General features: G+C 35.5%; 1 protein-coding gene across 8 annotated transcripts in view; it reads right to left on the bottom strand.

Moving 5' to 3' along the window:
- The window catches only part of STXBP5L (syntaxin binding protein 5L), a 185,527-nt gene that overhangs the window by 42,827 nt on the left and 118,727 nt on the right, over window positions 1–23,973 (bottom strand). For 4 of the 8 annotated variants that reach the window (XM_068181927.1, XM_068181931.1, XM_068181926.1 and 1 more), the window contains exons 13-19: window positions 23,780–23,847; window positions 22,588–22,628; window positions 19,268–19,485; window positions 15,910–16,082; window positions 11,426–11,551; window positions 7,422–7,573; window positions 5,670–5,741 (exon numbers count right to left, since the gene is read on the bottom strand). In XM_068181927.1, coding sequence (XP_068038028.1) covers window positions 5,670–5,741; window positions 7,422–7,573; window positions 11,426–11,551; window positions 15,910–16,082; window positions 19,268–19,485; window positions 22,588–22,628; window positions 23,780–23,847 — 850 coding nt within the window. The remainder of the gene's footprint in view (window positions 1–5,669; window positions 5,742–7,421; window positions 7,574–11,425; window positions 11,552–15,909; window positions 16,083–19,267; window positions 19,486–22,587; window positions 22,629–23,779; window positions 23,848–23,973) is intronic. The other 4 variants (XM_068181930.1, XM_068181932.1, XM_068181929.1 and 1 more) reach the window with 1 other exon arrangement.

Raw genomic sequence — 23,973 nt, forward strand, 5'->3', positions numbered from 1 at the left:
TATAATTTTTATTGCTTCTGGAACCTCAGGCCCAGTGACCCTCACCACTAAAATTCATATACGCTCTTGTTTTGGAAAATTCTGCCACTCAGTCACCAGTCCTGCTTTCTTAGTATTAAAACCAGTGTAATCTTAAAGTAGGTACTGACAACTTTATTACAATGTATTTTTGAACTGCTATAAAAACTGGAGAGGATCCAGAGCCCCATCCGGCAGAACAAAAAAACCTTCTACCACTAATGAAGATGCAGGAGTGCAAGAATAATGCTGAGAGCCCTATGGAAAACCAGCAGTACTGATTTAGTCTGTTAAGTCAGTATTAACAACATACTTGTTCCTGACTTAAGAAACAAGATCTGCCAAATTAGACACTATTGTTGAAAACCAAAGATTTTTTATTTTGAAAAATGTACTTGAATCTTTCTTTCATTTCACTCAGAATCTCTGAGAAAAAATTATACTTCAATCAACTGCAAGTTCAGTCACTTTTGATGTTATGAGAATATTCAGGAACTGTAATAATTTGGGAAGCCTCTCTAGTACAGCAGATCTTACTTCCACTTGAACCCAAGATTTCTGTATGTACCTAGAGATTTGGGACAGAACTGATTTTTGCTGCAGAACTGTCTGCAAGATGCAGCGGGAGCAATTTTGCATAGCACCAGAGGTCTTGAATAAATAAAACTTATACTGTTTGTTTTGTAAATGCATTATTGGAGAGAGGTAAGTTTTAACACCTTGTCTAAGATGTTCTAAACATTGTATATTTAGCACTGATGTTGGATGCAATATCAGTCAGACTTTGCTTCTACATAGCTTGGGGTTTACTATGGAATTCATAAAAACAGTATTCCATCTCAATATAAATTATGGTGCTATGGACTTAAACAGGAAAACCACCAAACTGCACCACCCAAGAGCAACCACAGTAAGAAAACCATGACTTCTTCATGTTTGGCACAATTTGTAACATAAAACATTAAAGATACATTTCCTGTTATGTTATTTAAGAATGTTGAACACGTGAACTTCTCTACAAACCTTGACTTGCTGTCAAGCCACTGCCACCCCTAGCAATGACCACCTACAGATGCCTTTAAAGAAGAAGTGCAACATATCCCTGTGTGAAATGTAAGTGGTACCATGTGCCCTGCACAAGAGCATTGCCTTAATCTCACTTAGATTTGCTTAAGCACTTCCACTTGCAGATTTTCTCCTGCCATCAATCTTTATTGCTTTGAAATATTATAATGAGTCCTGCTCATTACACTCCCATTTATCCAAAGTCTCTTTTAATCTTGCTAAATTCTAAATTCTGAAGATGTTGTAAGGCAATGAATTGCTCAATATCATTCACTGAAAAGGATAAACACATATATGTCAATTTTTATGTGTTACCTTTAATTCCACTAAATGTTTCCCTTTGAGATAAGAAAGTGAGCTCTCAAGCTTTTCCTTGCACTACTGCTCTTTTTTTACTCTCATTTCCTTTTTAATGAAACAAAACTAAATATTCTCAATAATTAACCATGTATAAATATTTACATGAACCTCAGCTTCCCTCAAATGTCTGAGAGACTACAACAGCTACTGAAGTTAGATTAAAAAATATTTTCACTTTCCATTTTGAATTCTACAGGCAGTTTGTGCCCCAAGATATTTTAGCTATTTTTAGCCCCCGCAAACCACCACCCCAGCAAATACTAAACAAGATGAATATAGCAGCAAAAATAAAGGCAAAAACCTGAGACTGGCAATGTGAACAACCACCTGAGAGAAGATATACTCATGGACATTATAAAGAAATTGGCTTTGGTTTGAGCAAATCATAAACATGTGTAAATAGGGCAAGATATAAATGTATCACATAAGGCATTAAAACATTTTAAAAGACATGTCCCATGGACACTTTTCTAAGCTTAGTGTGATTTTCATTTCCTTTTTATTCAAGGATCAAAACCCATACTAGTGTGAGGTAACAACTTTAATGAACCCATAATTTAAAATTATATTTGAAATTTGTAATTTCTATCTCTATGTCTGAATGATTCAGACTGATGATTTACTCTAAAGCACCCAAAGCCATCACATCTTTGTTTATAAATAAATTAATTATAAATAAATTACCATAAATATTCACAAGCCAAGAAATTAAGTAAGATCAGTGCTATCTTAATCCCTCAACTGCACACTGAATTATCATACCAAGTTCTCTTTATGTTTATATAACTATATATATCTATGTATGCATTCTTTGGAAATGATTCTGTTCAGAATATAGCTATTGACTTAAACTCAACCTATATTAGCTTCTTAAGTGTGAATTAAAGTGACAATTACTGATATACAATGACTCACAGCACAGTTTTCTGTATCTTCCTGTCAGACCAACATTACTTCTGCTCACCCCCTCTCAAGGGACTGGCCTGAGGGAGGAACAAGAACTTCTCACTGAAAAGTCTTCATTATGAAAATTATTTTGCAATGTATCAACATCCTTTGGATTTGACATCATTTTGGATGCTTCATAAAGACTATTTTCTTGTTCTACCAACAGATGGTATGAATTTCTAGTAGGAGATGCAAATTCCTTTTGCATCATTTTGGTATTTTTATATTCTGCTGCAGACATTATCCCTCTAGATGCAATAAATGTACTTCTTTTAATATTTGAAAGCATGTTATCCAAAATCAGGTAATAACATGTACAACTTGATTTCAACTGAAGAAGAAAACCAACCAAACAACAACCAAGCAACCTCACCCGTACAACCTGTACAACTTGATTTCAACTGAAGAAGAAAACCAACCAAACAACAACCAAGCAACCTCATAATTCTGCAGTACAGCACAGAGAATTTATTTTATTTAGCTTGTCATATAATCTTGCTACAAAGGGAGGTGGCTGTGGATATTACAGCAAATGGAACCAGTCATCAACACCTGAAAGTTATCCCCAGCTCTGCACTTATGCTCATCTTAGCTGCTCCTTTTCCTCATGGACAATTATGTTCCAGTCTCTTCTACTGTGTATGCCTAAAGCTGGTTGCATTTCTTCCCTCTTCACTTCCCTTTCCCACTTTCACCTCCCAAAACAGTGAATGTGCTGCTTTAATGCTCTAAGTCCACTCTGGGTGCATTTGGGTCTACTTTATATATGTATCCAGTATTAAGCTATCTATAGATTTATTGGCTAAAAATCAGAACATTTATTCCACCACTGTGCTTTGCATATTGGATGTCCTTCACATTGCTGATTATGTCTTTCCTCTAGAAAGCCTCTTCTCCAACATATTACTTCTTTCCTTTTACCTGTTTATTCTTTTTTTTTCCCTTTCCCTGTTCAGTTGCAGGACATCTCAGACTGAAATATTAACACTTTCTTTCTCTGACCCAGTAGTTAAAGAGATTCTTTGGTATAACCATGGCAATAATTATATATGTGTGTATATATATATATATATATATATATATATATATATATATATATATATCCCTAGTGATTCACAAATACACATCTTTAACTTGGATTTCTTCCATCCAAGTTAGAGTAGTAATCCTGTCTTTCTAAAATCTGTTCAGGAGTGTCGAAATAGGAACTTAACATCACCAAGATGAACTCAACTGGTTTTTTTTGTGCTGAAGTTTCCTTTTTACTACATGAACAGAGCTATGAGCATCACTGTCTTCTCTGATACTCTAATCCATAATACTGGTTACATCTTTGAGTGTCACACTTTCACCCTCATAATTAGGCTGGACACTAAATTACATTGTCTCTTCCTGCAAATCACCTCTAAAATGACCAACAAAAATCTAAGTATCTTGATCATTGATAATCTCTTTTTTTGGCTTCAATGCCTACAAGTCTTATTTTCTCATACTGATCCACATGAAATTATCTTCCTGCTTCATTACTTAATTGAATCAACTACTCATTTATCTTCCCATTAACTTCCATTTTCATTGATATAACCCTTAAAAGTTTAGACCTAATGCTTCTGTTATCACATGACTGCTCCTGCTTTTGTCATAATAATATTGGCTTTGACTGCACAATTTCCAAAAATAATTTACTTTTCCCATCATCATCCCTTATCAGAGAAGATAAACTTGTAAGCAAAATCCCAAATCCTCTCTTAATACCCCTCTTAAAATTCATCTCTCCGATAAGAGGTATAACAAAGCATGACTGGAGAATGACTTTGCAAGATATTTCAGTCTGTGACAGATTCTAGTCCTGTTCTTGATTTTACTGCATGGTGTATCTTTCAGATCATACAATATATACTCCTGTGTAAGTATCAAATGACAAAAGCAAGAACCAAACAATTTTTGAGGAAAGAAATGAAGCTGTTAATGATCTTGTCTAAAATTCAGACTACTACTTCATAGGAAGATTTTGCAGACTTTTCTGACTATGGGGATGAAGACAGAAACAGGACAATACATTTTCAGCAATGAAAGACTCTATGGTCTATGTCTGTAATTCTGAATGAAAATATTGGTAATTTTTGCCCTCAGAATTTATTAATATTTTAGAGGGGAAAAAAACCCCAAACATTTGACATCTGTCTGTCACTCAGGTTCTCTGTTACAGACTTGAAATTAGCAAGATCAGACTAACAGACTTTAAGATATCATACACCAAACCTTTTTATGGACTGTTGAATTTGTAACTGGACTAGTCTTTCAACTAAACAGACTACCTTTTATGAACTATTATGAAATAAAGTCATAGAAATCAGCCTAGAGGGATGGAACAGAATGTGTCGTGCAAGTGTACGAATATATTTCAATAGCTACAAAACTTTATATTTATGAGAGATGATAAAACAACTGCTACTCTTTTATCCTGCCTATACTGAATATTTAATATAAAATTGCCTACCCTGTTCTGTGAAAAGTACTTTAAAAAGAGGCATCCTAGAGACCTAATTACATATAAGCACTGCAGTTAATTAAGATATGGCTCATCTGTTGAATAGTCATTTTTGCAAAATTAATTATAGCTTTGTTCACTGCATTCTGCAGTGATGAATACTAATATTTAAATTTCATATCAGTCTAACTCAAAATTTAAAGATATTAAAAACATGAATTTTCATAGCCCTCTTTGATGTATGTATTTTTATGCCCACTTTACATTCCCCATCAAAGAACAGAGGCACGGGATGGTTCCCCAAAGCCAAATATTTAAGTACCAAACCAAGATTAAAATTTTAAATTTCACAGCATCCAATTCAATGGGCACTCTTTTAAGCCACATTGTTCTTTTGAAAAAAGGGAAGAATTAATTGGTAACTACAGATAGTGCCATTGCAAAACAAGAAATGCTTCATATTAGTAAATGTATGTGAGAACAAATATAAAACCAAAGAAAGATACTGTCACCAAGAACATAACACTGTCAAAAAATAATTTCTAAGGCCCAATCTGTCCCATATAGCACTGAGGTTTTCTCTTTGACTTTCTTTTTAAAGAAAAGAATTGCTGTATAATACAGGTAATTGTCAAAAATTAGCATGGTTGACATCACAAAATGTAATAAGTTTGCATGCATGCTGAATGTGTTTAAAAAAACACATTACAAAGCACAAACACATGGGTTTAAGTCAGGCATAGTCCAATCATGATAAAGCTTTTTGCCTAACCTTTATAGAACTTACTCTGATAGGAAGTACGGATCCGTTTCGTTAAATCTGGATAAAAGTTAGACAGGCCACGCATGCAAAAGTTGTCTTTGGAACATGCCAGTACACCAGCATCAGCAGCAGGCAGAGGAAAGAGAGAAAAAACAGTCTAAAGTGAAAGGAAGTGATATCATAACCAGCATCTAGAACAGCCAAGGTGAAGAAATTTCAGCAGATGCTTACCTTCCAATTGGGAGATATAACAAGAAAAATAATCAAAAAAGTAAAGGATGTGGGATGGATGGTGAGAAAGCAGCTGAGGCTTTTTTTAGATGCATAGTTGCTATGAGCAATCTACAAGTTGCAATCCTTCTCAGCGGTCATTTATCCGCAGTGGGCTCCATTCTGGCAGCACTGGATAGCTGGAACGATGCCTTAAAGGATTGGCCCAGACTGCCACTGACAGAGAAAAACCCTCTGTGATACAGTGCTTAGAACAGCTTTTTCTACATGAGCAATCCTCCACCTTTTGTACAGACTTCTGCAGCATGTTGTTTGTGGCTAGCTGCTCACATTTCTTAGGGAGCTGCTGTGAGGCTGGCTGAAACCGGACAGAGAAGCTAATGGTAGCTTGAAGCTGCTCGTCTCTTCTCTCCTCAGCTGTGCCAAATTTACATATTTAACACTTAGCACAGATGGGAACTAAGCTTGCCATGATTAAATGCACAGAAAGTGAGATAAATGGTCTTTCAGGAGCAGAAGTAGGCCTGAAGACTTGTATTTTATTCTATAAATTTTCCTCTAGATTTTACTTTCTGTTTGGAGTGTAAACACATTCCCATTTAAAAAAAGTATTTCCCATAACTCTATGGAGAAGTAGGACTTGATGATTCAGTGCAGGGTCTGCTGATGAAAATGCTGATGGCATAAACCCACTATAATCCATTGCTTTTATAATTTTAGGGTTAGAATTAAAGCTTTGCATTTTCAAAGATATTTTAAAATCGAATTTTAAAACTTCACAGCTATGCAAAACACATTTCATAATTGTGTCTGACTCTTGCATGTTACTATGGAATATGTCAAGTGGAAAGACTTGAAACAGATGATCTGACTTTTTCTTGTACAAGTAAATGTTTATACAAGTAAATGTTTAGATAATGAACAAAGTATGGTAAAATTTAGCTCTACTGAAGCATTAATATTTCTAATACACAACACATAATAACAGTTATGACTTAGCATCAAATCCTCTTAGCATCAAATTTTAATATGGATATTGTAGGTCTATATTAAGAACTTCACTAATGAAGTGCTCAATTTGAGCTCCTTGTGTTACCTACACAACATACCTCCCAGGTGTTACACATCTCTAAACACAGCTGACCATTCCAATGAATACCTCCTGGCAGAAGGTACATTTAAGCTTAAATTGAAGTCTTACTTATTGGTATGAACTTATTGAAACCAGAAAGAAAATAGCACACAAACTACACATCAAGTGACTGCCAGAGAAATAATTTATTGCTCTGCTCATTATGATTTTTTACAGACTCAGCTGAGGGAATTACTTGCTGACCTCCATCCCAAAAGGGGAAAAAAAACCTCATAAAACATTTTATTTCTGAGAAAGTGCCCGCACCTAGAGCATGTCAAGTTTCTTTTGCCAAGTTATAGAAACTCCATTGGCCGGCAAATAGTCATGCATTCCAAAAGCACTAGAAAAGCCACAGGCAAAAAAACCAAAGAAACATATCAGGCTCATAACCACAGTGATTTATTTCCTACCTGCAGCAAACTGCCTGCTCTTGCGAGGTGAGCGGGGCTGCCGCTGGTATGGATCACTGGATCCATAGAGGTCGAGGGTGCCCATGCTCAGCAGGACTGTCTTCTGCATGAAATCCACAACAGCCAAACCATTGCAGTTCCCAAAAGCCACTCTGCAGAGAGAAACGTCCCTCAAAAGTTTTAGCAATATGTAATTGAATCCTGAAAATAATTATAATTGTTGTTATGAACAGTGCACAAACTTTTTCTTCAGGAACTACTCAAGCTCACATTTTTTATTTGTTACAGATTTGTAATCCTCAATTTTTAAAACTGTTTTCTGAATTAACTTTCCAGAAAGCAGAGTTACAACTTCTACCAACTTTCTGTATCAAACACATTGCAGTAATGTCTAAACATTACTTCATTGAACAATATAATTCTAATTATAAAGATATCAATTAAGCCTAAAAATTGAGACATGGACCTTAAAAAGTGGTTATCCATTTATATAAAATACAAATATAAATTAAATTAGAAATACCAATACATGTAAAAATTCTTTTAAAGTTAAATGTTAATGACAAATGAAGTATATTAGACTGTATTGTTGAGATACTCAAATCTGAAAAGCATTTATAAAATTTTCTTCCAACTCTGTCAGCTTATCTACAGCAGAGATTCCTGTTAAAACAGTCTCTACCCCTCTGAAATACTTCTGCAAATGCATTTTGATGGTGGTTTGATTTATGGACAAGATCTTTCTCCTTCTGTATCAGACTAAAATTTTAAATTCCAGACAGAAACATTGCAGGAACAGCCACAAAGAAACTCAAAAAACCCAAACTATGTTCAATCATATTCAGAATCACTTGCTATCAGGTTCTGTAATTTTATGCACAGAAGCATAAAAACACTTAATTCACACTAAAAGTGAGCCGTGCACTCACCTCCACCTGACTCTTCTTAATGTATCTCCAAAATACCTGAAAGGAATTTGTGTGTGGAAAAACAACAATGCAAAAGGAAAGTAATGGGGTGGAGGGAAAGCAGTGTAGCTAGAAAATTTTCTTCTGTCCTACCTTTTCTTACGTTGCTTCTATTATGAAAAAGAGGGTTCCATATAGCAAATTAAAAAGTAATATGTAAAGAAGAATGAAATTATTTTTCCTCAGATGTCAAACTAGCAAATTAAGGCACCATCTGCAACAGTGGCTTGAATTCTAGTGGTTGTTACTACACTGTGCTTACCACCCTAGTCTCAACACTGACTGCAGTACAGCATCTATAGAAATACTATGGATGCACTTTGACTCTTCCCCATTGGCGTTTTTTCCCCGATTGGTGTCTCTCAGGGGCCCATACTGGGACCAGTACGGCTTAATGTCTTTAGCAGTGACAGAGACAATGGAATCGAGGGCAACCTCAGTAAATTTGCAGACAACATCAAGCTGAGATGTGCCTGGGGGACAAGTGCCATCCAGAAGGACCTGGACAAGCTTGAGAAAACGGCTCATGTGGGTGGGGGTATGGTTTTAGACAAAAAGAGGGTATATGTTCATAAATTCCTGCATTCTGGGTGGAGAAAAAAAAAGGAATAAAAATGACAAGTGTCAGTCTCATCTATTAATAGTTTAGGGGAAAAAAAAAAGGTCATTTGCACTTTGAAAATTTTTAACCTGAGATTTATTAATTTTCGAAAACACGAATTACAGAGAAGAGCTAGTGATCATTCACTTCCTGGTCAGCAGTTTAACAAAATGTATCATTTCCTGGTCTGTATTTTTCTAAACTCCTCTAATTTCACACACAAGCATGGGTCTAATGTTTCTTATACCCGAACAAATTAGTTTAAAAAAGAATCCAAAATTGCTCATTAATAATGCTTCTGAGAATGGCTAAAAAAATCTAGACAGCCATTACTATTAGCAAGGCTTAAGATAAATCGCTAATAACCAAGTCCTTATGAAATCAAAAACCAAAATTAATTTCTCAGTTTTGTGCAATGAACAGAATTAGTTGCTAGGTGATGTCCTATTCTGTTGTTATCTTTCACAGAAATGTCATAAAACCCTCATCAGACATTTTTAGGCAATTAATATGCAGATTAGCTGAAAACTGTTGCCCCACAAACCAGTAATAAATTTTCAGTCACTGCTTTCAGTCCAACAGAACCTACTTCAAAACAAATTTATTATTTGTATTTAACCTTGTTCCTCAAGGTTAACCTAATTCTTCAGTTGTAATTGAAGCTTTCTGTAAAATTTTCTTTTCTACTTTCATAACATGAAGAAGTTTTTGATGATTCATTTCAACATAAATAAAACAGGGGTTAATACTTTTAATTTGTAGCCTTGTTACTGTTAAAAGTAAACCAATTACATTAAATAAAATTGTGCAGAGTCTGAAGTCTTTCATCTTTGCTGGGAATAAAGCGTTTTTTGCATCTCACTTTATTCCTGTTTCATGGCTGCAGTAAAACAGTTCCAGAAATTATAGTAATTAAAAGAATACTGGAAACAGACTCTCCAGAACACACACCATTTTACGTCTTCAACCTAGTTAAACTGAGTGGTATAGGAAGAAAAATTAGGCAAAAGATGACCCAAATAACACTACAATTAGCATGGCAAAAGCTATGTGTTTTCAGGCTTCATGCTGAAGTGGAATAGGTTTTTCCACATGGTGAAGATAGATAACAGGTGACAATTAAAGTAGTAAACAAAAATTTCTGAAAGAAAGGACTGTGCCTTGTCATAGACCTGAGGAAAAAGTTAAGAGCAACAAGAGAAAGGAAGAAAGAAGAGAGTCTGCAGGAAAAATGTAAGGGAAAAGACCTTTCTTGGGTAAATTTTGTACGAAAGTTAAATTCAGGTTATCAGCCTACTTTATTCATACATGCATTTATTTCTGAAACACTCTTGTACTTAGCTTATTGTTTTAAAGGAGGCTGTCCAGTAATCCATTATTGCTCCTAGCAAATGAAACAATTTAAAGCATTTGATTGAATCAATCAGTGGTTTAGGAAACTACTGTGACCATTAGGAGAATCACAACCTATCAGAGTAGTTTACAAGTGACAGAACAGTGTGATTATTCAGATGCTGCCTTGAGGTCTGAGACCTGCAAGGGAGCAAAACCAACAATTTGCACAAGTGACAAATGCATCAAGGTATGGTAAAGAAAAGAAACTCCCAGAATTCATTAATAGGAAACTAAAAATTCAGGCTGAAAACTTGAAAAAACAGCCCCCAGAAGACAAGAATTTTGCCAAAATGTAAAAACTCTGCATTAAACTGCCAAAGTCTCTGAAAAGAGTCCAGTGACTTACTGAAAATCAGCAGGAGTCAGCACCTAACACCCATTACAACCAATAGTTTTATTGGAGTAACACCTACAGGGAAAACCATTTTAATGTATCAGGGTGACTCTCAGTAAGAGAAAACATTAAAAATTTGCAAATAAACTGAACCTGAGGAAACAATTACACACACTCGTTTGCATTGCCATCCAGAATACAACATTTCAATGCTCCTTATTCAATTCTCAATTTCAGGTCACCAATTCTTGTGCAAACAGACATTAGCACAGACATAAAAATACTGCTCTCAGAAGACAATTTCCAACTAAAATGTGATGTCATGAAAATGGTATTTAACAGTTAATCACTTCACCATTTTCCAATAAATGCATTTCACCTTGGTGAACCTTTCAAAATAACTTTGAAAATTACAGATTTGAAATGCAATTAGATCTTATTTGAGAGGATGGAAAGAATTATGTGAAAAGATTCAGTCTTTTAAATAGGATTAGTAAAAATATTGGCAAAAATGGCAGTTTAACATCCCATATTACAATCTCTAGGTCAGTTCAAATAACTTTTCCCCAATAATCTGATTTATAGCATCTTTTGAATTCTTCGCTCTGACCTTAATTGTCTGTGGGAGATTTCAAAGTATAGTTGGAAAACATGATTTAGCGCAATAAATAATAAATCAACGCAACCTTGATTCTGAGTTACTTACAGTCCGTAAGCAGAGTTTACAGCAAGACTGGTGATCTGTTGTGGAGGCTCACCATCCACCCACACCAACTGGATAACCAGATCTGCCTGGTAGCCAGGAGGCATCCGCACAGGTCGAGCCTTAACACTAAGAAGAAGAGGACAAAATGAGAACAAACGAACAAATATTGGGCCATAAAAAACAACTGATTTGCATCATTATGAATTGTCAACTTGAATGCAAAACCTTTCTTTTGAGACTTTGAAAAAGGACATTTCTGTGCATTTGGAACTTTTGTCTTCTGAAGTAAAGCATGACAGAAAAATGCAAAGAGGCAAGAGAAGAAGAGAAGATATACCTTTCTGCAGTGGTCCCTCACCAGAGCATATTAAAAACTTATGGACTTGACAATTCTATTGTCCATGTAGTGCAAACAAGTCCTGTTTTACCTCTAGGAGTATAATCACCTAATACGTGAATGAATGGTTCCTACACCAAATCTGATACAACCATTAACACCTGTTCCTACCGTGTTATGGCAAGTTCAGTGACTTGCAAAGCAGGTAGTGAAGGTGTACATTTTAAGGGAAAGTGTAAGAGCTGAACACCTCTGTATGACTGCTTTATGTGCTTTTTTGAGTGGTACAATAACATGGGATATGCTGGAAGAAAACATTATGCAATAATAGCAATACTTTGAGGTATTCATGTTAGTCATTAGTACATTCATGCTGTAGTAGTAATTTACAGGTAAAACCCACTAGTCAGTGCATTTTTACTGTACCTGTTACTGGTGAGAGTGTTTGTATTGCACCCCTTTGCACATAGGCATAAAATAGGGCAGTATACTTTATGAGAAAGTCATTCCTCATCTATCCTCTAAATGCATTTCCTTAACAGCAGCTTGGCACACTCACTGTTCTATTTCTTTTCTCTGTAGTACTCTTCAGACCTCACATGTGTATTTGTCTGGAGCAGTAATCAGGCACTTGGCTTGGATATTGTTGTAGGAAAGACATGACAGTGCAGTTCAGCAAGTGCTCAACCCACCACAGCTGACAATAGCTTTGTATTGTTGTTTTCTATCAACAGCAAACCTCTGCTCAGACCTTTGCAATTTCTAACCGGTTCTGCTGGCATTAAAACTTTGCCCTTTTTTTGGTCATATGATACATAGCCACGAGCATTTCTGAAGTGATGCTATCCGTAACCCTAAAGAAGCAAGCCCTGCATTACCCGGGAGTATTCTTGCTGAGAACAAAGGTGTGAACATCTGTGAACTCAAACTGCTGAGGGAGAGGGGTCCTTTGAGACCAGGATAAACTGAAACTACAGACAAGAGCTGTATACAGTAAAGATGTATTGTTTTAAAAGAAATTTCACAGCAAGCAGAAGCTGAATATTTTGCAAGCAGTCCTTCAGAGTATCTTTGTGATGGAGCCCTTCAACTTCTAATGTCTGCAGGTAAGCCTTTAAGAGGCATAATAGTGGTGGTCTTTCCATCTTGTACCCCATTTTCAGCTTTCAGCTCCTGCTCTTAAAAAATGTTAGAAAAATATAGAACAGGTAAATGAAATCCAAGAACCAGGACTTAGTCTAATGCCCTTTCAGCTGAGCTTTCTGTCCATATTTTCTAATGGATAACTGAAGGTGTGGGAGAACACAAGAGGCAAACATGCTGCTCCAACAAGTATCTGTCAAAGCAAATATCTGTTTCCTTCTCCTAAACAAGCTACCATAAGACTGACAATGGCAACAGAAATAATTCTGATCTTCTAAAACATGTTTTTAAATGTAGCATTACTTTTCCAATGTGTTTTTAATGACATCCTGAAAAAATTAAAGAACTTCAAGTATCTTCTAAGTTTTCTTTTGGACTGCTGTCACTTGAGGGGGTAAAAACCAAACACATTTCCCTCTAAATATTTTTCACTATAAATTTGAGGATCTGCTTTGATAAAAATGGATATTATTTCACAGGGATTTTATCTAAGCATAGAATAAACTATAGGTGGTGAAAGACTAATAATGGAGTAAAATAATTTCAGATTTAATAATTAAGGTTGTCATTCCCATGTTTCTGTGACATTTTCCTGCTTAAGAATCTTTGAGATATTTCCCTTGTGTTCCTAACTATCCTGCTTAAACAGTAATGCAGATACTCAATTCTGCACCTTGTTTTAGATGGCTTTTTATCTGAAGTGTTATAATAAAAGCCTAAACAGACTGCAGGAGTATGAGCAGAAGGAATGTGTACATTTCAGAGATTTTCTTGACATGTTCTTGTTATGCAACACTGAATTTCATTGCTGCAAAGTTTTGGTCTTTAGTTTTTTTCACAAGATATTCACAGTTCCTTATCACTTTGGAGTTACTTGAAGCTACTGTCAAAACCCTTGATTGACCTAATTTTGGGATGATACTAGAAGTCTGGGGACAAAGACTGACATTCTGGGTTCAGCTTTATGATAACAGCATTTACATCAAAAGGATTTATCTGCATAGTCACAAATCCATTGGTTTCTTAGGTTATTACAGCTGTCTATTTCACTGCAAACTCTTCTGAAAGAAGCAAGAATAATATTTATTCCATACTGCTGCCTGCCTCTCTTGGTAACAGTTTGATTTTAACTTTTGATTTCAGAAAAGCGCCAAGTTTTCATTACTTCAGTCCCTCCAATTACTTTCTTCCTAGTAGCTATTCACAGACACAAACACATTAAGTAATTCTGACTTCTGGCTAGAAAGATTTATTTACTGTGGAGTGCCATTATCACTTGCTGTAACAATGTTGAGAAGCAGATATGAAAATAAACATAATGGAGCCAGTTATGTATGTGTGCAAAATTTTATGTGCATTAACAGTATAGTTCAAGCTGTGCACTCACCCTCCATGTGCAGCTGGCTGCAGCTTTACATTAATATTGCTCTATTTTAGATTCTATCCTGCTGCCCACCTGAATGACTTGCATATAAAGACAACAGCATCACCCTGGTCTTCACTGGCTTTTTCCAGTGTTTTCAGCACTACTTTCATTTACCACGATAATTCTGTTTAGATCAGAAGTTCTTAGACAGACAGGGCCCATGGACCCAGCTAAGATTTGGGGAGAAAGTGTGGATATTTGTATGTCTTTCCTGAGAAGGATAATAGCATACAGAAGTATATTTTTATCTAAATGTAGTAGTGTGCCAGCAGTTCTAGTGGTATAATTACTCTGACTTTGAAAAACCACTTCTCAGTCAAAATAAGATTACAGTTACCTTGTCTAAATTTTGACAAAAATCTATTGGCTGGCTTAATCTGAGACTATTTGAGATAAGAAAACTTCTAAAAACTAACAAGGTGAACCTCTGTGGGTTCATTACAACTTTTCTGCCTCCAACATCAACAGTTCCTCTCTTTCACAGACAAAATCAAGTAAGAATCTCTTAAGCAAAACACTTAGCCAGTGAAACGATTAAATGATTGCATTCTTCTTGATATCAATGTCATAAATAGATTTCACATTTGGATTTTTTTAATAACTAATCTCTGTCTCTTTTGTTGATTTTCATAGTTGAAATTAATTATTAAACTGAGGTCTGAAATTCAACTGCCTGACTAAATGAGATGGACAAATGAATTGAATGCCAAAAAATACCGATAATTTTACAAGGACAATATCACAATATTGCTTTTAAATGCTAATGCCATTTTCAGAAGCCAAGCAGCCTAAAGTATCTTCAAAATCAGGAAATGTTCATTTTAACTGCTTTTGAAATAATGAAGGCATTTAAAAGATTTAATAACAATTAGACCAAAATAATAACTAATTCACCAAAATGAGAGCAATTCTAGTCAGCAGTGCACTCTAATTGCTGGAAAATTACAGTTTTTATAGAGTTTTGTACAGAATTACTGTTTTAAGCTATTCAAATCCATAATTATCTGCCTTAAGAACATATTAATCTACTCCAAAACAGTGATAATGTATTCTAGCAGAAAACAATATGCTTTTTTCCTAAAGATTAAACAAATATACACTTCCACACGGTGCAATTGTTTCATAATTGTACATTTTAAAGATTGTTTCATAAGTATGAACACAGTTTCCATGTCATACACACCATAAAATACATACAGTTCTTTCATTTAAAAAAATAGTATTATATTAATTAATCAAGGAGAGAAAGCTTTGCACATGCTAGCTTTTATTGAAATTTCTTAATGAACTACCCCCAGAAATTCCTTGAAAATGTACTCCTAGATCACACTGGAAAATGAGAGTCAAACATTTACTATAACAGTTTATATTCTTCACAATTACTTCTATCCTTTTAAAATCCCTTGTTGATTATTTTGCCTTAATTGTTTTGTTTGTTTTGTTATTTTGTTTGTTGTTTCTTCTCATTTTGTGTCACATACATACAATTAATCTCTTTTTCTCGGGAGTTGATGGATTGACTAACACATAAGAATGCTTTTTAGAAAGATCAATATTTAATCAATGGCATAAACTTACCTAAGACATGGGATACTGTCCTTCATCGTTCCTTCACATGCTACAGTGTTGGTACTGCCTGAAAGGCTCTTTAAAGAAGGAAGCTGGGAGGAGGCATCTGGAAATGGAGGATTTGTTTCTGGTTCAGGAGTAATGATGTCTTCTACTTCACACTGAAGTCGTACCTCTAATGACTTAAATAAATAAAAAGCTAAGTTATAATTTTATAAGGAAAGCTGCTGAAGGTTCTATTACTTTCAAATGAATATCAGTATGCTTTTTTTTTAATAACCCCCATTTATCATTATAATTTGCAGGCAAAGAATATTGTCATTTGTTATTTATACAGAGTAACAGCAACATCAGATAGGAACTAGAAGGATCACCAACTCTGCCTCCTGATTACTCCTACGACTGAGTCTCTACGAGACAAGTTTTAGCCAGGATGGATAAGCCTGACAGTGTGAACAGTACTGATACATGAGCTTCATTTATTCATAGGTGGGGCCAGGAAATCAAAGATTACAGCACAGACAGCTCTGTATTCCTTAGAATGAACATGAGTTTGGTGGATTTTAGAAAGCAAAATTCAAACCAGTTACCTTTTGCTTTCCTTCTGGCCTCTCTAGATAAGGAAAAAGAGGCCAAACCACCATACAATTCTCTCCAGTAATTGAGGAAATATTAACTGAGGACTCCAGGGAGGAACTGGACAGAAAGTTCAAATCTAGGTAAGTAAATACTGAGCAATTCTTTCTACCTCATGAGTTGTTCAAGGAAATCTGCATTTTGAAAAGAATAAAAACCAAGGTACAGCTCTCAAAGAGACAAGGTCTGGGGATTACTAGCTGAACAGTAATTTCAGTGCTGCTACCTTCATGGGAATAGAAGCAATTGCAGAGGTAGACACTTTAAACTCAATCTTAGTGATCTTTCACTGAGATATCACCTGTACCAGAATGAAGATAAACAAAATAGCTAAATTTCATGAGAATTGGGAGATAAAGGTGAATAGTACTAAAGTAACCTGGTTCTCAACCATTGTGCTAAAACAAACAAGATTTCAGAAAGAACAGATTCTGTTCAACTATGAGCGAGAATAATTTCTCAAAACTTCCCTTTTGTTTTCTCCTTTCAAAATCCATGGATATTTTGTGCCTGAATCAGTTAAAGAAACCTACAAACAACATTTGCCTTCAAAGACTAACGAGTGAAATATTGAGTTCAGGAAAATCTAATCTGGAAGTAATTGCAGCTGACTGAAACAATTTATAATGCTGTTTAATCTTTATGCAGGACTGGAGTAACTGTTGAAGAGTATGTTCTTCTGCTTACCATGTTAAAAGTGCATCACTCTTCTTTGAATGTTTTTCTGTGTGTATTCTTTTTTCTACTAAAATTAATGTTTAAAGTTTTAGCTGTTGTTCACTTGAAGAGAGAAGGAAAAATTCAGGCTAAAAACATGGTTGTGAATGTTTCTTATGTTTTTGTCCCTGCTTTGACTGGACCCTAGGAGGGTTATAGTAATGTTGAATCGATTTATTTTGACACAGATTAAAGATATTTTGGGGGGATTTCATCACTGGGCTTATTGATTCCCCTTTCCACATTAAAATGAGTGTAAACTTTTTTCCTGTTTTTTCTCAAGAGCTTTGAAGAGGAGCTTCACTGAGGAAAGACTGCTCACTGAGAAAGTGATCATGTTTAATTAATAGATCCTTTTGAGACAGGATGAAGTGGATTCAGCTAAGAAAACAAAAATAACAGCAATAAATGCTTTTTATATAACTGCATGGCAATGACTCCAAGGTTGGATATGAAGCAGCATTTGTCTCATGCATACTCCTTGCCTCCAGAATCTGATATGAAATGATGCAAATAATACTTCTGTTGAGGAAATTCCAGGCACAGCCTATGCCCCTGAGGCATATTCAGCTGCAGACTTCCCTACTACACGGAGCAAACTTTGAGTAGCCCCCACACTTCCCACTTGCCACAGCAAAAACATTAGAACACTGACATCAGGTCAGTCAAACCAGTGTGGGGGCCTTAAAATGCTGGGATTTGTAGATTGAACTCAAGGTAAGTTCAGCCTGGCTGATATGGAAGGGAGGACACAAAGTGCTTTGTACCTCAGGCAGCAAAGAAATCTTGAGATTGGCCAGCTCGGTCTCAATACAGACAAAAACACACAGCCTAAAGTCAGGTACAGATCCTAACAAAGAATTCCATACTTTTGTTTAAAAATCCCTCCCATCATTTAGAGTGATGACTTGAATGCAAGCAGCAAAAATGCAGAAAGAAGAGAGAAGGCCCATTTCAGAGATGCACAAAACCCAGGGGAATTCTGTGACTATGCCACCAAGATTGCATAATTTAATATTTAGGGAAAAATGCTTATTAATTACAGATGAAATCTAAGAAACTGTTAAATTGCACCTATTATAAGTCTTTAGAAAATACCAGTAATGATGCAATTCAGCCAGAGAAATGAAGAACAGGGAAAAAAGACATTAAATTATAGATAATAAAAGATAAGGTGCATTTGCTGTAGAACAATGTAAGAATACTGAAATTGAGTGATTTTAGCAGCATTATACATGAGCTGGTCAGTAATGTGCAATTACTGTTCATCAGTTTTAAACCTTTCCTGAAATGATACATTCAGGCAGCTTAATAATTTCCTGGGGAAGAGGGGAGAAAAGAGTGGAAAACAACAGATGAGCTACAGGTAATGAGTATCCATACAGAATGGCACATGGCTAGAGGCCAAAAATAACACAGTTTTTTGCCACAGTAGAACTTTCTAAAGAGCATTAAAATACTGTCAAAAGGAAAAGAACTATAATCAGGGAAGGTGACAAATAATCTGGCATTTCATATGGTTTCCATCTTTAGGGAAACAATGTCAGCATAAGCCAGAAAAAGATCAACTCTTTGTTTTGTTAAACCCACTGATAATTTTCAGTCTCCTTATGAACAGAAATTAAAGAGATTAAATACTTGAGTGAAAAAGAGCATTGTGCATGTACACAATGTACATTAACTGATAAAAACATACAGCAGACAGTAATTTTAGACCAGGTAAATACAACAGAGATTACTGTATCATAAAGTCTTAAAACCAAACCATGTCTGAAAGCTGCACTGTATGTTACTACTAAAGCAAAAATAAAGTGGAGAGTAGGTTCCCAGACCCTCAGATTTTTGTCAGTAACTGAAGTAGGATCAAGATTTCCCTGGAAAGGCTTAAAATGGAATGTCCCTAAACCTGTATTTATACTGAATGCTATTTTTATTTAAGTACTTGAGCACAGATGAAGCAAGGCAATTTGATTTAGAAATTGTTCTCTTATAAGAGAGTGAAATGAGTACTTACTGCAATTTCAGTATTTATTTCGTGTTTGCTGAACCTGTAAACAATCACATATGCAGAAACTCCTGCCACACAGAAAATTCTGCTTTCAGGACACCAGTACATCATCTGAACAGCAAAAGGATCTTCTTCCACAATCTCAGCTGTTGCTTTTCCTTCTCCCACTTTCTGTTTTTCAAAGACCTTTGATGTTTTTAGTTTGTACAACATCTGTAGAGTAACTGGAATATATTAAAACATATAAAAATACTAACATGAAACAAATCAGTTATAAAATTCCTCAGTTCTCACTTTATTCTTAGATGTGGCATAACAAGGAACCTTAGGAAAGCCTAAGAGGAGGTGTGTATTATACACTCGTCCAAACCAGGACAACAATACAGATGCTGTTCTGGTACACATGACTGGTAGGATATGTATTTATTACTTCTCAGAAGGGTATTTGTCTGTGAAATACTTCTTAGTGCTTCTGGGGAAGGGTGTCAAAGGTGTAAATCACTGTGTCCATAATTAGGCTTATAATCAGTGCTATAGAGAGGCTCTGATGATGTTGATACTTTTCTAAAGAGATGTGAAACTAAGATTTCATTTGTCTGAGGTTATGGTCTTGATAAAATGTAAAGAGTGTATGGCAATTAAAGAAAAAACATTAGGAAAGCATGCTGGTGGCCTGGTCAACAAAAAGTTCTTCTGAATTAATGGGAGTTAAAAAATGTTTTGAATGTCTTGACTAATATATAGATCTATATTTATATCTGTATATAAAATCCTAGTATCCAGAGGCTTTTGTTGAGATTAGAACTCCACTGCGGCAAATTCCAGAAGTAAAGGAGGGGTGACAATTCACCCCATTATGTTTTACATTCTTCCCTGTTTTTACTATTTTTACATTGGTTTCTCAGTGACATTAATCAGTAGCTGCATAATGTCAGAAAAAGTCAGTCAGGCCCAGAACCTATAAAGGTGTGCATATCCACAAAGGCAAAGCTGCTGCCTACGTCAGTGTAATTGTAGTAGATCAGCTTGGCCAGCTTGTGTACAAGAGCAACAGAAAGATGAAAGGACAGTGGTTTAGTTATGTAACCAGATGATGAACACAGCAAAATTACATTTTTGTTTGGCAGTGCAGATATATTCCAGGAGGTTTAGCATATATAGTTTTTAATGCTTTGAAAAGTTTTAGCACGTAAAGCACTTCTGAACTTCACAAATTACAGTAAGTGCTTCTGTAATAAATACATAATTCTCCCTGCCCTCAGTGGCAAATAAAGAGGATTCAGGTTGCCAGTTAGTGCCAGTAGCAAATCTAGAGTGGCACTTCAAATCAGGCATCATGGGTCCATGCACATTATGACTGGAAGAATTACAGAATCATAGGATACCGAGACAAGACAAGACTCTCTATGCTGTCTTACTGGGTAACATCTGCACAAATAAATAAAAAAACAGCAATGTCTTTTGAATAAAGATATATTTTGGAAACAGCTCCAGTGGCCTGGCAAGTCCCTGTCTCTCACAGATCTGTGCTTTCAGACACAAGATTACACAATTAAAATATGTCTAAAAGCAAAGTATTTTGTGCATTCAAATGCCAGTAGGATATTATGTTTGCTAGGGAATTTCAAATGAACTTTGAACTCCATTAAAAAGGTTAGCACCTTGTAAATAAAATAAATAACAAAACTTTGTAATAATCAAAACCTTGTAAATAAAGAGTACCAAGTACGGTAGGAGTAACATAGTACATGCCCTGAAAATCAGGACTAGGACCAGGACATCAGAGATGCACTGAAAATTCCATTACCGTTGAAGAGATTGTGAATATTCATGATCATCTAAGCTTTTAATGTTACTGCAGCATGTATATATTGATTAGGTTATGCTAATATTCCCTATGAGAGGTTTTTTCCTTTCCCCATTTCTGCCAGAGTTCTAGAAGGAATAACTAGCACACTTGCTTCCTGTGCAGCACACACACTAAATGCCTTGGGATCTTCCAACAGTCTGTATTGTTTCACCCTAACTTTAGAGCCTGTATTTGCACATTCTTCTTAAAGCTGAAATATTCACAAGACAAAGTCTAATGTCTCACCATACTTCTCTAAATAAAACTAATTATCCTACTTTTGCTCATATTAAAGCTCTCAAAAACTTCTGTTTCAGCAGACAAACTGTTGACCTCATTTGATGATTGGTGTTCGCCATAACTTGAAGACAGTGGAAGATGTAAATTCTGAGCGCCATGTTTCTGTTCCCCCACCATTTCCAAACAAATTACATAATAAAATACCAACCCATGGCCATGTTCAGTTTCTGTGCCAGTTTAATACATGAAATGTATTTTGTGAAACGAGGCTTTGGAAATCCTCATTTTCTCCTTGTCCATCCTGAGTGAAAATATTTGGTATTAAGCGAAAAGGCAAGTACCTGATGAAGTCATCAGGTTTAGCTAACATTAAAAACTTGTCAACATTCCCCCTACTTGGCTGGTAATGGTAGCAATATTAATCATTTCAGTTCTGTGGCACCACAAGGAACTTGTGGGTATTTCAAGTATCCCATACTCCATGATCTTGGCACCCATTAAACTGGTTATTAGGGTCATATTAAACCTCTCTATGCCTAACATTTCATCCAGAATTTTATTTCACACTCTTTTTTCTTTAACACACTAATACCTCATAAAAGAGAGATATTACTCAGACATGCCTGTACCATCAAAAAGACAAGAATACAAGGCAATTCTACAGGAACTCTGGTGAAGCACCATCAATTATTTGAAGCAGAATATTTTAAATTTCCATCAAAATGTATGTGTATTTTAATAAATATATTTTACTAATGAATACCATATGTATTTTCTGTAGGGGAAAATACTGGTTGCTGATATATGCAGTTATAGCTAGATTATATGGAACAAGTATTTTCTGAAGCTTTTTCCTGCTAGGATGAATGGAAATGCTTTCCAATTATTTCCTGGGATTTGAGACTGGACAAGAAAAGGTTTTGGTATTTTCCACTCTCACCAGATTAAATGTTTTGAAATATATTAATGCATTTTAATGTCTTATTTTTACTTAGCTATAAAGAAGATTTTGTTGTACTCAGTATAGAAGTGACATGACAACTGGAACTGATAGTTAGCTCTAACTGAGGCTTCTCCTCTATAAACACAAGAAGAGTGTGCCCTAGGGACGTGCCCTTTGTCCTAATTATATCAGCCCAGCCATTACTACTCAACCTGTTAAATATCCTGTTTTATATATAAATGTGTGTTTGTGTGATTTGTCAGCAATATGTAAAAGTGAACTTTAGAAACTTACTGGCAGAAGCATCCCAAAATTTTACTGATCCATCTGCATGGCTTAAAAAAATATAAAAATTAAATGTGTTAAAACAAGATGCAATTCTAAAACATTATCTACTTTCAGTGACTAATAAATACAAACAGAAAAATTTATTTTGTTTGTGTAACTCTCTATAACTTACTGACAATATATTAAAGACAGACATACAAACTAGAAGAAAATATTTTGTTATTTGGTTTCATTTGGTTAACAAAATATTTTTATGCATTCCCTGCAGAGAGCTAAGCCCCCAGTGAATTTTAAGATTGCAACAAGAAGAAATTATTTCCCATGCTAACAACAAGTTTAAGTCACAGCACTTTTGGCTTTGTAGTGGGCCAGCATCAAACCTATGCACTCTAAAAATGCCATGTACAGTGACCTTTGAAAGGACAGAAGGTAACTTCATTTTGCTTGATATTTCACAACTGTGTTCCTTTTATTAACATAAAATTCCTGAAGCAAGGCTGGAAAGAGGAGACACTTCTGTTTGCAATGAGAATGATTCCTTCATCACCTTCTCATACTACTGCATACATCATAAGCTTATTTTTTAAATCAGGTCTTTGATAGCAACAATTCATCAAATACATGACTGAGACTAGAGGAAAACTCATTGTGCATCTTAGCTGAATGAATAGTCTCTGTTTTACAGTATGATCCCTTGGGAATCCACCAGACATTGCTCATGGAGCTCCTACTGCAGTCTGAGACTTTCTTTTTGCTCTGTTTCTCTGCCCACAAGGTGAAATTCATCCCAGTGCACCACACCCTCATTAATGCTGACTATTAAAAAGAATTCCCAAACCGTCCCCAGATAGAGAATCCAGAAGGCCAAGGGACAACAGCTGCTCTCCTTTTTGAAGCTATTCTTTGTGACCTCCAAGGCCAAAATATTCTCTTAAAACAGATTTTTTTGGTAAAGACCCTGCCTTCACAAGTATTACTCTCTAACATGGGGGCCTCAATGGTTATTCTTAATGTAGCTCAACCCTGGCTACTAAGTTCTGCTTTCTACAGCAAAAGAGAATTTCTGTGGTGACACTACTCAAGTGAAGAGCCAGGAAATGCATATGCAATGAAGTCTCAACTCTTATCTATAGCTAACCCGCAATCAAAAGGAGTAGACACAAATAGTTTAAAAGTACCAATCCCGTTTCATTCTCACCCTGTAATAATGATTTCAGGATATGTCTGAGCTCCAAGGTTCCATGCTCCACCACTGATAGGCCACTCCTAAAGAAACAAAAGTGCAGAGATCACAACTGATTCTAATGAACCTTGTTTGGCTAATTTTTAAATTCAGAAGTAGACTACATCTTCCCCCCAAAAGCAATAAAACTCCTAAAAGAACAAAAATAT

This window comes from Anomalospiza imberbis, chromosome 2 (assembly GCF_031753505.1).
Source record: "Anomalospiza imberbis isolate Cuckoo-Finch-1a 21T00152 chromosome 2, ASM3175350v1, whole genome shotgun sequence".
Lineage (NCBI taxonomy): Eukaryota > Metazoa > Chordata > Aves > Passeriformes > Viduidae > Anomalospiza > Anomalospiza imberbis.